Raw genomic sequence first — 14,827 nt, forward strand, 5'->3', positions numbered from 1 at the left:
CAGTATCTTTGTCTGCTTATTACAAAAGAAAAATAAATGTTCATATTCATATTACAGTACCATATTTGATGGCATGTATGACCCCTTTAAATAAAGAGGGCGGCTTCAAAATACACAGTGGGGTCTTTTATGCAAAGCTGAGGCATCTGGTAGGCTAATATATATACAGGCATCAGAGACTACTAATGATTGCACTTAGCCAAAAACCATAATTCTGTAATATTACTACAAGCAGTATTACTCAAAGGCCATCATTGTTTTTACTATTGTTGTTATTGTGGCAGTCAAGGCCCTCATAAGCAGCCTTGGTGGAGAGAGAGAGAGAGAGAGAGAGAGAGAGAGAGAGAGAGAGAGAGAGAGAGAGAGAGAGAGAGAGAGAGAGAGAGAGAGAGAGAGAGAGAGAGAGAGAGAGAGAGAGAGAGAGAGAGAGAGAGAGAGAGAGAGAGTGTGTAGTTTAGCCTTAAAATGTTATATACTGTATATGTATGTATGCACATGTCGAAAAATATCTGAATGGAACACTACATTACTGACTGCATTAATTACAAAAAAAAAAAAAAAAAAAAAAAAAAATTAAGTCATTATCAGAGGGGTCTAGCACATTATTTTCTACTGCAACTAAGCTGCTTTTCTCTTGTACATTACAGTAGAATTATTGTATAAACAATTTTTCTTCACTTTTAGTTACAACCTTTTGACTAAGTTTTTTTCTGCCAAACCAAAGCTACATATTTTGATAACATTAATGCTTACACCTGCCATACAATATTTCTTTCATTAACATTAAATGGTAAAATGTACAAATATCAATTATTATTTTCCTATCATTCCCTTTTGAAAAAAAAAGCTCTCCAGTAACAACAACTTGTTAGTAAAAACCTCTCCAGTAACAATGTGTTAGATCCTGAATGACAAAGACCAGACTGCACATGCCCAAACCACCCACCAATCATTCTTCCAGACATCTAAGATGTGTTTAGATGTAATCTTATTTGTTATTTCTAGAATACCATTATTCTGCATTCTGGGCTGTACCATTCAGTTACGGGCACATCTTCACTATATAATCTGATACCACTATGACCTGATGAGTGCCAAGTTAGTGAAAATTCTGAGGTTCAGAAGGACTTTCTGATAATGTGGTCATTTTGTCATTAAGAGCCATCCCCATAATTTCTTGACCTATAACTGATAATCATAATATTAACAGATTTCCCAAATTAACAACTGAAATACTAATGAAACACTAGTAATTGTTAGAAAAATAAGTCTAGGCTATGAGTACTTACTCTTTAACAAAATTTAATTCCATTTGTTTTCTGGCCTGCATAATAGCTGCTTTTAATTTAGACTCCCTCAGGCCTTTGACAGCTAAAGATTCCAAAAGTGCATCAATCTCCTCCAAAGAGCTGCAATGAAAAGAAAAAAAAATTAACTTTTCAACATTTTAATTCCAAGTTAATCTGAAAGAAATTATCCTAATAAAATATTTCCAACCTATTTCCTTAAAAATAGTTTACTCATAATAAAAACACCATCAATCATATAAATGTCTTAATCATGTTTTGCGATAGTCTCCACACTCAAGAGTATTTAATTCACAAAAAAGAAAAGTGCACTGTGACACCAGTTCTACCTGGCCCCAAGACATTTATTCACCAAACAGATCACATTCTGTGTCGACCTAGCTGATGACAGCATAAAAAATACACCTCCTTTTCATACGGTTTTACTAATTAAATTCATTTAGATGATTAGCAACTTGTTTCAGCATTTTCCTTTCCTCTTTTGTTACTTAACATATTTCACGTTTTGCCGTTACCTATCTGCAAATAATGACATCAATTTCCATAACATTTTGCTCTTATGCCAATGAGTTGCTAATTTTCAAGGTATCTTTTCATAAACATACAACTTTAGTCACCTTTACATATCTGACACCACTACAGGTAGGTATTCTCTAACCTAACACCACTGGGTCGTCTGAAGTAACTGGGTCGTCTGAAGTAACGGATTAGCCTGTTCTTATTACATCATGTTTTAAAATTGGCCATCAAGTAGTTCCAGGACTAAGTTGACTATTATATCAAGTACCACATATAATCATATATTTGATTTTAACTTCTCAAAAAATTATTATACAGTTAAGCTAAGCTCAGCTATATTTTGCATCAGAACATTTGGCTATACTTCCTTGAGCTATATCTGTAGGCACTAAAAAATCACAAAAGCATAAAACAATATGGTCATAATGAACAAGGAAGAAATAAACATTTGATTTCCGTTGGCAATGCATCAAAACAATAAATTATGATTTGTACTCTTAAACATAAATATAAAACAAATATAATGTATTGATAAACAACAAAAATTGAAAAAAATACTTGTTCTTAACATACAAAATGCCTCAAAACACTGGGCTACGTTTCACATGCTGCCAAAGATTTTAACATATGAAACAGGTTTTGATGTAGGAAAAACCTATTTTTTGGTAGTCACTGTTGAGTTCACAAGGAATTACCTTCCATGGTCTACCAGAGCTCCATGGTGACCAAACTAATATCAAAGAATTCTCTCCTAGTGGTCTTTTTGGCCAATACTGTGTCATAATGATAAACACTGTACCATGTGATGGAGTATATAATGGACTCAAAGATAAGAGAGCACTTTCCCTTATCATCAGCAAAACTGTTATCCAGTTATTTCCATTGTCAAAACCTGCTAGCAGAATAAATGACTACTGCACATGAACAGTCTGCCATATTGTCGGCAACAGGCTGGCACAAACAACCAAGAAGCATAACTTTCTATTGGTCAATGCAGGATGATCTGTCACCCAAACCCCATGTCTTTTTGTCAGGGAAGTGGGAGGGTTTTGAGGGCTCAACAACGACTACCAAAAATAGGTTTTTCCTATGTCACAACTACCAAAAATAGGTTTTTCCTATGTCAAAATGTGTTTTTTGATAGTGGTGTTGCTTGTTCTTCCTCAAGGAGCTTTACAAAGAAATTGACAGGTGACAAAAAGGAGTAAGCTCTTAATTTTTAATCCCATTACCCCAACGAAAAAAAAAAAAAATTCCGGTCCAAGGTCAAGCCACAAGTTTCAATCCCCATTCTTTATTCCAAATACCCCTCAGGTTTAGGTAACCTTCTCCCGGCAAAGGTTAGCATACTCACTGTCAAGAAAACCCTTGGTTTTCCACTATAGCGCCTATGGGATTAGGAGTAACCATACCACCTACTGATACACATTGTAGTCAGACTTTTTCGAGCTCATGGCAATAATGTTTTTCAAAAATACTGTCTCTGATAACCACCCTGTACATTTGGAGACTTCTTTGAAAGAGACATTTCTGAAGAAGACCAATGACGTACTTACTTTCCTAATATCATGTGACCTAAGAAAGGAGTGTGGATATGCCTATTTGTGCTAGGGTGTAGGAAAATTGGACCTTCTGGGATGTTTGCCATGACATCTAGGCAAACTTTAAGTGCCTGAACCGGGCATAATGTTTTGTCTGCTCAATTGATTTTTCTTATCAGAACAGATTTCCTTCTTAAAGCTAATTCTTGTTCTCTGTATTGAATTATAAGTTAATCTATATGAACTTCCAGAATTAGCTGATATTAATAATTACTATACTGTATCTGTTTAGAGTATACTTTATAGTGTAGGCTAGGCAACCATATATGTATACATGGTACTGAATACCCTAGTGTAGGCCTGGCTACATTCGATATACATTTTTCCAACAAACAACGGGTTTTTTGGAACCTAACCCCATCATAAGTAGGTTAATACATGTATTTGAGTGGTTACGAATGTATCCCAATTATAGTCTTGTCAAATTAAGACTGTTTTCTGATTGATCTTTAACTCTATTTTTAAGGAGCCTAAATTAATAGTATACCAATGGCTGTCTGTACAGTACAAGCAGTCCCCAGTTATCGGTGGGGTTCTGTTCCTGACAGCGTGACGATAACTGAAAATCGGCGATAATAGCGCCTATCCCTGGTTATCAGCTCAGCCGATAAGTGGGGATCAGTGCCAATAACCAGAGACCGGCACATCAGTGGAAAAAATCCAGTTATCGTTGTCACTAGACAAGCTCCATAAAACCGGATCGCCAGTAACCGAGGCCACCGATAACCAGGGACTGCCTGTACTATTATAATGGGTTTATTGAGATTTAATGTGCTTTTATCTGCTTCATCATTCCATAAAGCACACTAGTTAGATGGGCTTCAATACTGCTAAAATCCCTTTAATGAAAACTTCTGTTTAATTTTGTCATAACAGATACAAATCTGGCTGGTTTACCTGTATGTTACTTTACATAACTATGGAAAGAATATTTGATCTGAACTGTGAGAGACTTTTTATACCAATAATATTTAAGCATTTCTTTGGCATTAACAAAACAATTTTTCCTACACAAATATATGGCTAAGTAAATTATAAACAAAATAAGCAATTTACATCATCACTATAGCTCTTAAACTGAAAAGCTGTAACTTACTTGTAGTAGAACCACATATTTTGCCCAACTGGTGGAAAAGTTTCATCATCACTGATGAAGCGAAGGGCTTTTGGTCTTCCACGTTTCCCTGGACTTCCTTCCCCAGCTACCACAGGAGTTCCATCATCTAGTGTCTTTGACTTGGGAGGTCTCCCTCGAGGGCGTTGAATTTTTTCTTCCCCAGACAGTTTTTCCTTTGGAGGCCTTCCACGGGGACGTGGCGGAGTATCAACTTTAGGTTTAGGAGGTCTCCCCCGAGGTCGTACCTATGCCAAAAAAATTGCTAATAATAACAAAATTATGATATAAGAGCTACAACTTCTACACAGATGTTCCGCATTATTTCAAGATCGGTAAGAAATTACTCGACTTTCAACTTACCTTTGAGGGACTTTCTGAAAGTTCTTTCTTGATGAGTGACAATGGTTTGTCTTCTGCCTCAAGTTCTAACTGCCTTTTCACATCTGACAATGGTCTGTCTTCTGCCTCAAGTTCTAACTGCCTTTTTACATCTGACAATGGTCTGTCTTCTGCCTCAAGTTCTAACTGCTTTTTGACAGCAGCAAGGGGTTTTTCATCTGAATCTGAGTCACATTCTGGGAGTATCACTGATGCCAATGTCTTCTGACTAGACATTTGCTGAGATAATATAGAACCTACAGGACTAACAGAAATTAAACCACTGACAGTTTCTGTCTGATCACATTTACTGGATTTTTCAGATTTTTGGTTATCTGATGTGACAGCACTTGCCATATTGGATTGTGGTGCCAATGGACCATCAGATGGGCTTCTTGAACCAAGCATAACATTAGGGACTCTACAATCAGACTCTGACATCTGTACTGAAGCCATTACACTACTATCTATACCAGATTTAGGTTTTAAAGATGTAGAACTGCTTTTTGAAGCAGAACAGAGCACCAAAGAAGTGTCACCTTTTCCTGGCTTAGAACCAGGCACAACAGAAGTGACACCATTTTCAGATCCAGAGCCATGAACAAAAGGTTTGGAATCAGAGGCTGGTGAAACTGTTATATTGCCTGAGTTATCTTGTGAAGGCTGCAATAATGTCCCACTAACTGATGTAACAGAGCTAGATACCACTGCTGCATTACTACCACCATGAGTTACAGAGCTTGAATTCACTGTTGCACTATCAGCAGCAGGTGAAGACTGAGACATCACGACTCCTGTGCCATTAATATTACTTTGCTTCAAGGGCATACCATTAGTTACTGGAGTACCAGACATAGGGGCCAATAATGAAGCATCTTTTTCCGCAGATGCAAGATTGGGTTTATGTGCTGCAGCCTTTGGGTGCTTTTCCAAAGAAGACTTAACTGAAGGGGATACCTTATCAGAGGATTTTCCTGCCTCTAACTGTGCACTTGCAGAAGAATCTTTCCTTGGACTTGTATTCTGAAAATAGAACAGGGTCCACATGAAACACTTGAAATACAAAATTTATGCTCAATAAAACAAAGGGTTATGGCACAAACTATTTTTGCCGGAAAACTATAAGAATATCAAAAGGAATCCAGGACAAGTTATTGGATCTACAGAACAAATTACTCTTCAAAATACATATTCATTGGTATCATTACTAAATACAGTAGTTTAAAACACACCAGTAACCACAGACTCTTGAATCTCACAGGATTGACCTGCACTGTTTGTCTTTAATATAAATATCCAAGTTTTAATGAAAACAAAAAAAAATTGCAGCTCTTTAAAAACATAATTGGACAAACTTAAAATACTTATATTTCTAACTTGTGTGTTTCCATTAATACAGGTAAATATTAACATCAGGGGACTGGGATACATAGATAGATAGATAGATAGATAGATAGATATATATATATATATATATATATATATATATATATATATATATATATATATATATATATATATATATATATATATATATATATATATATATATATATATATATATATATATATATATATATATATATATATCGGTTTACACACATGTTCGGGATTACGAAGCGTCATACACCGATCCGATGGATGCAATATGGCTCCAAAACAACAGAATAAAAATTTGGAGTTTTTTTTTATGAAAAACTCAATAAAAATGCAGTTTATGCTGTTTTCAATACACCCAAAACATTGAAAGTAAGGTTTTCTTAGGATTTTTGACGATTTTTCGGTTTACAATGCGGCGTAAAAACGGAACCCCGTCGTAAACAGGGGACTGCCTGTATATACATGCATATATATATGTATAAGTACACAGTAGAACCTTGGACCTCGACACTAATCCATTCCAGAGGAAGCGTTGAGATATGATTCAGTCGAGATCCAAATAAATTTTTTCCACATGAAAACTGCCCTACGTCCAATGTGGTCGTATTACTTATGGGAGACCAGGCGCCATAGGCTAGGCTAGGTACTGTACTGTACTAGGCAGGCACAAAAATTGTTGCTAATAATAATACACTGAAAAACAAGCCTAATTATTGCAGTCAACCATCTTTGAGACAGACTAATAGGGGGCAATATTAGCTGACAGTACAGTTTAACCGCGTTGTGGAGCAGTCAAACCATCTGATCAAGAGAGGCAGACACTATCTGTGTAGACATCCCGGGATTATATATGTAATCAACGGATAGGTTTGCTTGAAAAGCAAATGGATGTTACAGACTAAATTACTACAACACCTTCTAAAAACATAACAAACATCTCACACGCTGACAGTGACAGTTTGTCAGGCAGGGCAGCCGATCGAGACCACAGGTCTACCCATTAAATCAAAAGTCCTTCAAATATATATATATATAAAAATGGGAATAAAAGCACGTTAAAAGAAAAAGAAGATATATATATATATATATATATATATATATATATATATATATATACTACAAATACCAATAAATATACTGTATTTCATTATTTTTACAAAGAGTATGAATAATAAACCAATGTAGAAACATTTAAATTAAAGCTAATGGTAAAAGATGAAAAATGAAGAATACAACATGATAAAATGATAGAATTCAGCTGCATATGTAGATACCTAGGCTCAGATATGAATGCATAATTGTTCAGTAAAAAGAAATGGAGTCTCTAAAATGAAAAGTATGAGAATAAAATTTTGACTACAGGTACACAATCCTTTACCCGAAATCCTTGGGGCCAAATGTGCTTTGGTTTTTGGAATTTTTCAGATTTTGGAACTGTGGGGTCAGAAGCATAATCAAACGTCACTATTGCAGCAAAAGCATTTTTTCACTTTTTCATGTTTTTCATTTTAGCCATATATTCATTATAGTTTATTATTATTTATAATAATACACTGTTAAATGAATGAGATAATTAAGATCATCAGTTATAAAATAGCAGGACAATTAAGACCATACATTCACTAACACATTTGTGTTCAACAATACATTCCGTAAAATGCAAAAATATATATGATCAAAATAATAGTAATTCAGCTTGTGAATTTTAACGATAAGACTATAAAATACATTTCATCATATCGATCTTGGAGAGGGTTGTTTCTTATTGTTACTAATGTCGTCATCAGATTGCAATCGTAAATCTGAGGAAGGCCCAGGAGTGGATTCACAAGTGATGACGCATTACCATGACAGAGTTGTGGGATTTTTCATATCACTAAAGTTAAAATTATTGTTGAATTCTTGTTTTCATGAGGAAATAATTATATAAAGCAAATTATTGAATAACTTTTGCCATCAGCAATCAAACAATCACAATCATGGCAATGTTCAAACTTAGTGCCATAATGACATGTCTATAAATAGAACAGTTATATTGGTTACAAGTTAAAAGCATTTCAGTTTAGTACAGTATAAATTCAGAACAGTATACTGTATATAAAATAAAAATATTAATGAAAAGTTTTTTATTTACCTTTGGTAAATAAAAAGGAAGAGGTACACAACGTATGAAGGAATAGTAACTATCTAAAATCGTGGTTGAACATTCGTATTTTAAATCGGCTGACCCTCTTTGGTGTCTGTCTTATCCAATAACCGGATTAACAGGGTCCAATTTAACGAGGGTCGACAGTACAGTAAATTAATAAAATATTGAAAACAAGCACAATTATGTCTGTTATCAAAAACTTACAAAAAATTGTTTACGATATGCTGGCAGTCTACCTTTCTGTCATTTGCCATGAGTGGATGTAAACAAACCATAATGCCACCCAAGTGGCTTGTCGCGGTAACACACGAACATTTATGTACAGTAGCATTTATGGTAAATTTCAGTCTACTTGAGTACTGTACATATATTACTCTCACAATAGGGTACACAATCCTTTATTAGAAATCCTTGGGGCCAGATGTATTTCGGTTTTTGAAATCTTTTGGATTTTGGGACTGTGGGGTCAGGAGCATAATCAAGCATCACTACCGCAGTGAAAAAATATTTTTTTCCTTTTTTCACGTTTTTTCATCAATATCGTTTATTATTATTCATTATTAACCCTTTTTGCCAACTGGACATGTTGTAAGTCGACTAAAATTGTCTGTCAGGGTAACATACATACAAACATCACTACAAAAATTTCTACGCGGTCAACTTTGACCAACCACTATTTTTCTTACATTCTAGTAATATTCAATCATGTTTCATTTTGCAACAAATTGGTAGTCTCTTATTTCGATTTATGGTAATTTTTGAAAAACTTTTTCCTTATGTCACCAAACTGGCGAAAATTTCAGTAATTCTTTCATTATTTTGTCATAAAATTGTCTTTTATATTAGTCGGGTAACGTTTATATATGAAAATGTGCAATTTCATGTAAAATACAACAAAAAATAACCCATGGTTGTAGCTTTTATCAAAAATATTTCAACCTAAATCACGATGTCAAAATTTCTTCTGTCAACTTTGACGACCAAAATGGTCGAAAAACGCAATTGTAAGCTAAAACTCTTACATTCTAGTAATATTCAATCATTTACCTTCATTTTGCAACAAATTGGAAGTCTCTACACAATATTTCGATTTATGGTGAATTTTTGAAAAAACTTTTTCCTTATGTCCGTCTTGTAACTTGGCGAACATCTCAGAAATTCTTTCATCACTTTGTTGCAATGTTTACACCATTTTATATTAGCCGTTACATAAAGTTTTATATATGAAAATGTGTGCAATTTCATGTAAAATACAACAAAAAATAACTCATGGTTGTAGCTTTTATCAGTTTTGGAATATTTTTATATAAATCATGATGTGCCAAAATTTCAACCTTTGATCAACTTTGACTCGACCGAAATGGTCGAAAAACACAATTGTAAGCTAAAACTCTTACATTCTAGTAATATTCAATCATTTACCTTCATTTTGCAACAAATTGGAAGTCTCTAGCACAATATTTCGATTTATGGTGAATTTTTGAAAAAACTTTTCCTTACGTCCGTCATGGTAACTCTGCGAACATCTCAGAAATTCTTTCGTCACTTTGTCGTAATGTCTGCACCATTTTATATTAGTCGTTACATAAAGTTTTATATATGAAAATGTGCACAATTTCATGTAGAATACAACAAAAAATAACTCATGGTTGTAGCTTTTATCAGTTTTGAAATATTTTCGTATAAATCACGATAAATAGAAAAAATTCGACCTTTGGTCAACTTTAACTCTACCGAAATGGTCGAAAACTGCAATTGTAAGCTAAAACACTTACATTCTAGTAATATTCAATCAATTACTTCAATTTGCAACAAACGGGAAATCTCTAGCACAATATTTCGATTTATGGTAAATTTTTGAAAAAAAAAAAAAAAAAAAAATTTTTATATCCCCCGTTACAAATTCATGCATCATTTTGTGATAATATTTTCTCTGTGTTGCTTTGATCATTTTACAATTTATTATATACCTAAATCATTGCAATTTAGTGTACAATACAATGAAAAAAAATAACTCATTAGCTTTTAACCGTTTTGCTCACAGCGCGATTTGTATACAATTATTTATGAAATTTTTTTTTCGTGCTGTCATATATTTCAATATTTATATATGATAATGATATTTTTTTCATTTCTGATGGTTGCATACTAAACTTCAGGCAATGACAAAAAAAGTGAGCCAAAAATGAACTCTTAATCTTAAAAACTAAGCGTGCTGTGATTTTTTTAAAAAACTTTTTTTTCTGCTTTGGCGCTAACTCCCGAACACCGCTGGCATATGGCAGACACTTTTGTAAATAGAGGCTCGGTGTTTAAGGGTTAATATCGTATAACACAAAATCAACATAATGAATATGCATGTTTTCCATGGATCTTTTAAAAGTTAAGCTTTACTTCACTGTATCCAATACAGTCATACCCTGAACTTAAGGGAGGTTAGGTTCCAGAACCCCTCACTCAAGATGAATTTTCGCATAAGTTTGGCATGGTCTCTAAAAATGCTAATAAATGCTTATTTGTAAAGTTTAGACACTAAATATGACCCTAATCATGCTCCCAAATTATATTAATTAAAGTTACTGTAATTTCATTTAAAAGTTAGCTTAATACATTACCCTTAAAAAATGAAATAAATGGTTGACATAAAAATACAGTTGGAAGAGAATTTCTGCCTCTCCCCTTCTGACCAATCTATTTTTAGAAGTCTTCTGAGTCTCTTTTTAATAACTTCATTCCATATCTCTTTCTCTTTGTTCTGAAATGCTTTTCATGAACAGTGTTTTTTATTTTGACTAATACAACTCTTAGTTATTATTTGTCTATGTTTTAGAACGTATTTGCCACACTAGCACATTTACACTTTGTAGATGGTACAGGTAAAATGAGATCAATTTAAACTAGCTACTTACCTCTACTGTACAGGTAAGACGTATAGAGAAATAAGTTGTAAAGAGAGAGAGAGAGAGAGAGAGAGAGAGAGAGAGAGAGAGAGAGAGAGAGAGAGAGAGAGAGAGAGAGAGAGAGATTTTTCTTACGTTAGGTATCAAAAGATGGAAATTCAGTAATCAACTATCTTTTAAATTAAATTAAAGTTACAGTAATTTCATTTAAAAGTTATGAAATTACTGTCTTAATACATTATCCTTAAAAAAAGAAATAAATGGTTAACATAAGAATATAGGAGTGTGAACATTAGTAAACTATTTCTTTCTCCCCCCATTCCACTGATCTATTTCTAGAAGTCGTCTCAACCTCATTTTTAAAAACTTCTTTATTCTGTCTCTTTGTTCTGCAATGCTCCATGTTTTAGAACGGCATACAGTTTGTAGATGGTAAAAGTAAAATTAGATCAATTTAAACTTATCTACTGTACAGCTAAAGACAGAGAGAAACAGTAACCTGTAGGTTGCACTAACTACGAGCAAAAGAGAGAGAGAGAGAGAGAGAGAGAGAGAGAGAGAGAGAGAGAGAGAGAGAGAGATAACAGTTGTCCTTACTTACAAGTGAAATTTTTATGAATTATCACGGACACACACACACACACACACACACACACAGAGGAGAGAGAGAGAGAGAGAGAGAGAGAGAGAGAGAGAGAGAGAGAGAATCTTTGACCCTGATCAGCAACACCCCCTTCTTGTCATGTTGAATGACATGTCTGACAGCTTTTGCCTTGAGCTTCTTAAAAAAGATGAGGGAAAGAATCTGTTTCTTTAAAATAATATGAATTTTGTAATTACAGTTATTATTATTATTATTATTATTATTTAATCTTATTAATATTTGAAAATTAGCACTTATTATTAGGTAAAAAAATTATTTATCATACAAAACAAATAAACATACCTGTATATATGTACCATAAAAATTCTCTTATCTCAGTAAAAGAGAGAGAGAGAGAGAGAGAGAAAATTATTTTTAATATTTAATGTTATTTAATTTACACATAAAAGCTTGAAAACATAAATTACATAAAAAATTAAACACTTTTATAGGGTTTCTAAGTGTTCACGTGTCTGTGAAAACCTCGTGAATGACAATCAGTTAGGTTCCAATGAAAAATTTGTGTGTCTGTGAGTTCGCTCAACTCGAATCGCGCAAGTTTGGGGTACTACTGTATTCTCATATTGCTTTTCTATTATAAATTGCAATCATAGTGATCAATGTTTTGGTTTGGAAATCGATTACGTGGTAAGTTTATTTCGCCATATGTAACTCATTTTAGAGCGCTTTTCTTGCTCCTAGTTGGTGTAAATGAATCTCTAGATACTCTACTTGTATGGGACAAGGTATTTTTCGTTATACAAAGTGTTTTTAAGTCGAAATATAACTTAAATACATCTTGTGAAATTAATTTACTTTTTTTTTTTTTGCTAATAGATGATGGCCGTTGAAGGCATTTTTTATTTTTGTGTAAAAAAAATCAAGATTCTGTTTGCTATTTTCACTTGATTTCATCATAATACGAGCTTTATGTATTTATCTTTTATCAGCGTGAAAACAGCATTAATGTGTGTTCTTTCATGCCTGGTAGTTTTGATTAAAATACTTTTCTCTCCAATTTTATTTACAGTCGAGTTTAATCCATGTTGCCAATGCACGACACGATAATTTACAGTCATTAGCAGCTTGAACATTGTTTTCTCAGCTTCAGCTACAACTTGCAGCTAAAATTTAGCAGTATATTTCCTTGCCGATCTTTTATCCATACCGAATAAGAGTATAATGTAAAATATATCAGTCCTATTCTGCTTAACGGCATTTGTAACATAACTACAGTAATTGTTTACTACCGTACAGTGATTGAAATGCAAGCAAAAGGGCTGTTGTTATCCGATTCGGTTATTAGCAAAGAAGCAGTTTCTCGTTCGGTTGTTTATGGCTGTACGCATTTATGCAAGCGTGTAACGTCACTAACAATACTTTTATCATTCTCTTTTACTTTTTTAACTAAAAGATGGGACAAAGAGATGGAGAAAAAGAAGTTGGTGTATTGTAATTTGGTCTCTCTCACTGCCTGATTGTACGCTGCTGCCTGCATCCACGCGAAATGTAAAAATATTTTCTAAATATTGTCGTATCGGTATTAATTGCTAACCCCAACGCAAAATCAAGTTATCGTAACTCTAGCACTACCTGTACACACACATATACATACAGTAAACCCCCGTGTTTGAGTTCTCACGATTTGCAAATTTCTCTATGGAACATATATAAGCATTATTCGCTGAAAATTTGCCCATTCATGCTATTTTTCACTGAGAAATATTCACTGATTACTGCATTTTCATATAATTTTCAGGGCTAAATGCACTTTTTGTGATAAACTATTAAAATACTCATGTACCCAGTAGTGCTCGAGTTACAATAGTTTGACTTTGAGATAGCTCTTCGTTGGGCAAGTTGGTACAGTTGTGGCCTTGCACTCGTTAGGCCCGAGTTCGACTCTCCGGCCGGCTAATGAAGAGTTAGAGGAATTTATTTCTGGTGAAAGAAATTCATTTCTCACTATAATGTGGTTCAGATTCCATAATAAGCTGTAGGTCCTGTTGCTAAGTAACCAATTGGTTCTTAGCCATGTTAAATAAGTCTAATCCTTCGGGCCAGCCCTAGGAGAGATTAATCAGCTCAGTGGTCTGGTAAAACTAAGGTATACTTAACTTTTAGACTTTGCGATGGAGGTAAGCAATTAATACCGATACGACAATATTTATAAAATATTTTTAAATTTCACGAGGGCGCAGGAGGCAGCATACAATCAGGCAGTGAGAGAGACCAAATTACAATAGACCATCTTCTTTTCCTCAATCTCTTTATCTCACCTTCCAGTTAAAAAAGTAAAAGAGAATGATAAAAGTATTGTTAGTAACGTTACACTCTTGCATAAATGCATACAGCCATAAACAACTGAAAGAGAAACTGTTGTTTTGCTTATTACTGAATCGGATAACAAAAGCCGTTTTGCTTGTATTTCAACCATCGTATGGTAGTAAACAATTACCGTAGTAATAGTACAAATGACATTAAGTCGAACAGGACTGATATATTTTACATTATACCCTTATTTGGTATGGATAAAAGATCAGCAAGGAAATATACTGCTCAATTTAAGCTGCAAGTTGTAGCTGAAGCTGAGAAAACAATGTTCAAGCTGCTAATGACTATAAATTATCGTGCATCGGTAACATGGATGCAACTCGACCGTAATTCAAATTGGAGAGAAAGTATTTTAATCAAAGTTACTGGGCATGAAAGAACACATATTACTGCCATTATTACGCCAATAAACGATAAATACGTAAAGCTCCTATTATGATGAAACCAAGTCAAAATAGCAAACGGAATCTTGATTTTCTTTTTTTACACAAAACAAACAT

At 33.8% G+C, this 14,827-nt stretch overlaps 1 protein-coding gene across 4 annotated transcripts in view; it reads right to left on the bottom strand.

Moving 5' to 3' along the window:
- LOC136832839 (tyrosine-protein kinase BAZ1B-like) overlaps positions 1–14,827 on the bottom strand; it is a 193,388-nt gene that overhangs the window by 66,936 nt on the left and 111,625 nt on the right. For all 4 annotated transcript variants that reach the window (XM_067094492.1, XM_067094491.1, XM_067094493.1 and 1 more), the window contains exons 15-17: positions 4,905–5,945; positions 4,524–4,789; positions 1,290–1,409 (exon numbers count right to left, since the gene is read on the bottom strand). In XM_067094492.1, the coding sequence (XP_066950593.1) occupies positions 1,290–1,409; positions 4,524–4,789; positions 4,905–5,945 (1,427 nt within the window). The remainder of the gene's footprint in view (positions 1–1,289; positions 1,410–4,523; positions 4,790–4,904; positions 5,946–14,827) is intronic.

Source organism: Macrobrachium rosenbergii, chromosome 50 (assembly GCF_040412425.1).
Source record: "Macrobrachium rosenbergii isolate ZJJX-2024 chromosome 50, ASM4041242v1, whole genome shotgun sequence".
Taxonomy (NCBI): Eukaryota; Metazoa; Arthropoda; class Malacostraca; order Decapoda; family Palaemonidae; genus Macrobrachium; species Macrobrachium rosenbergii.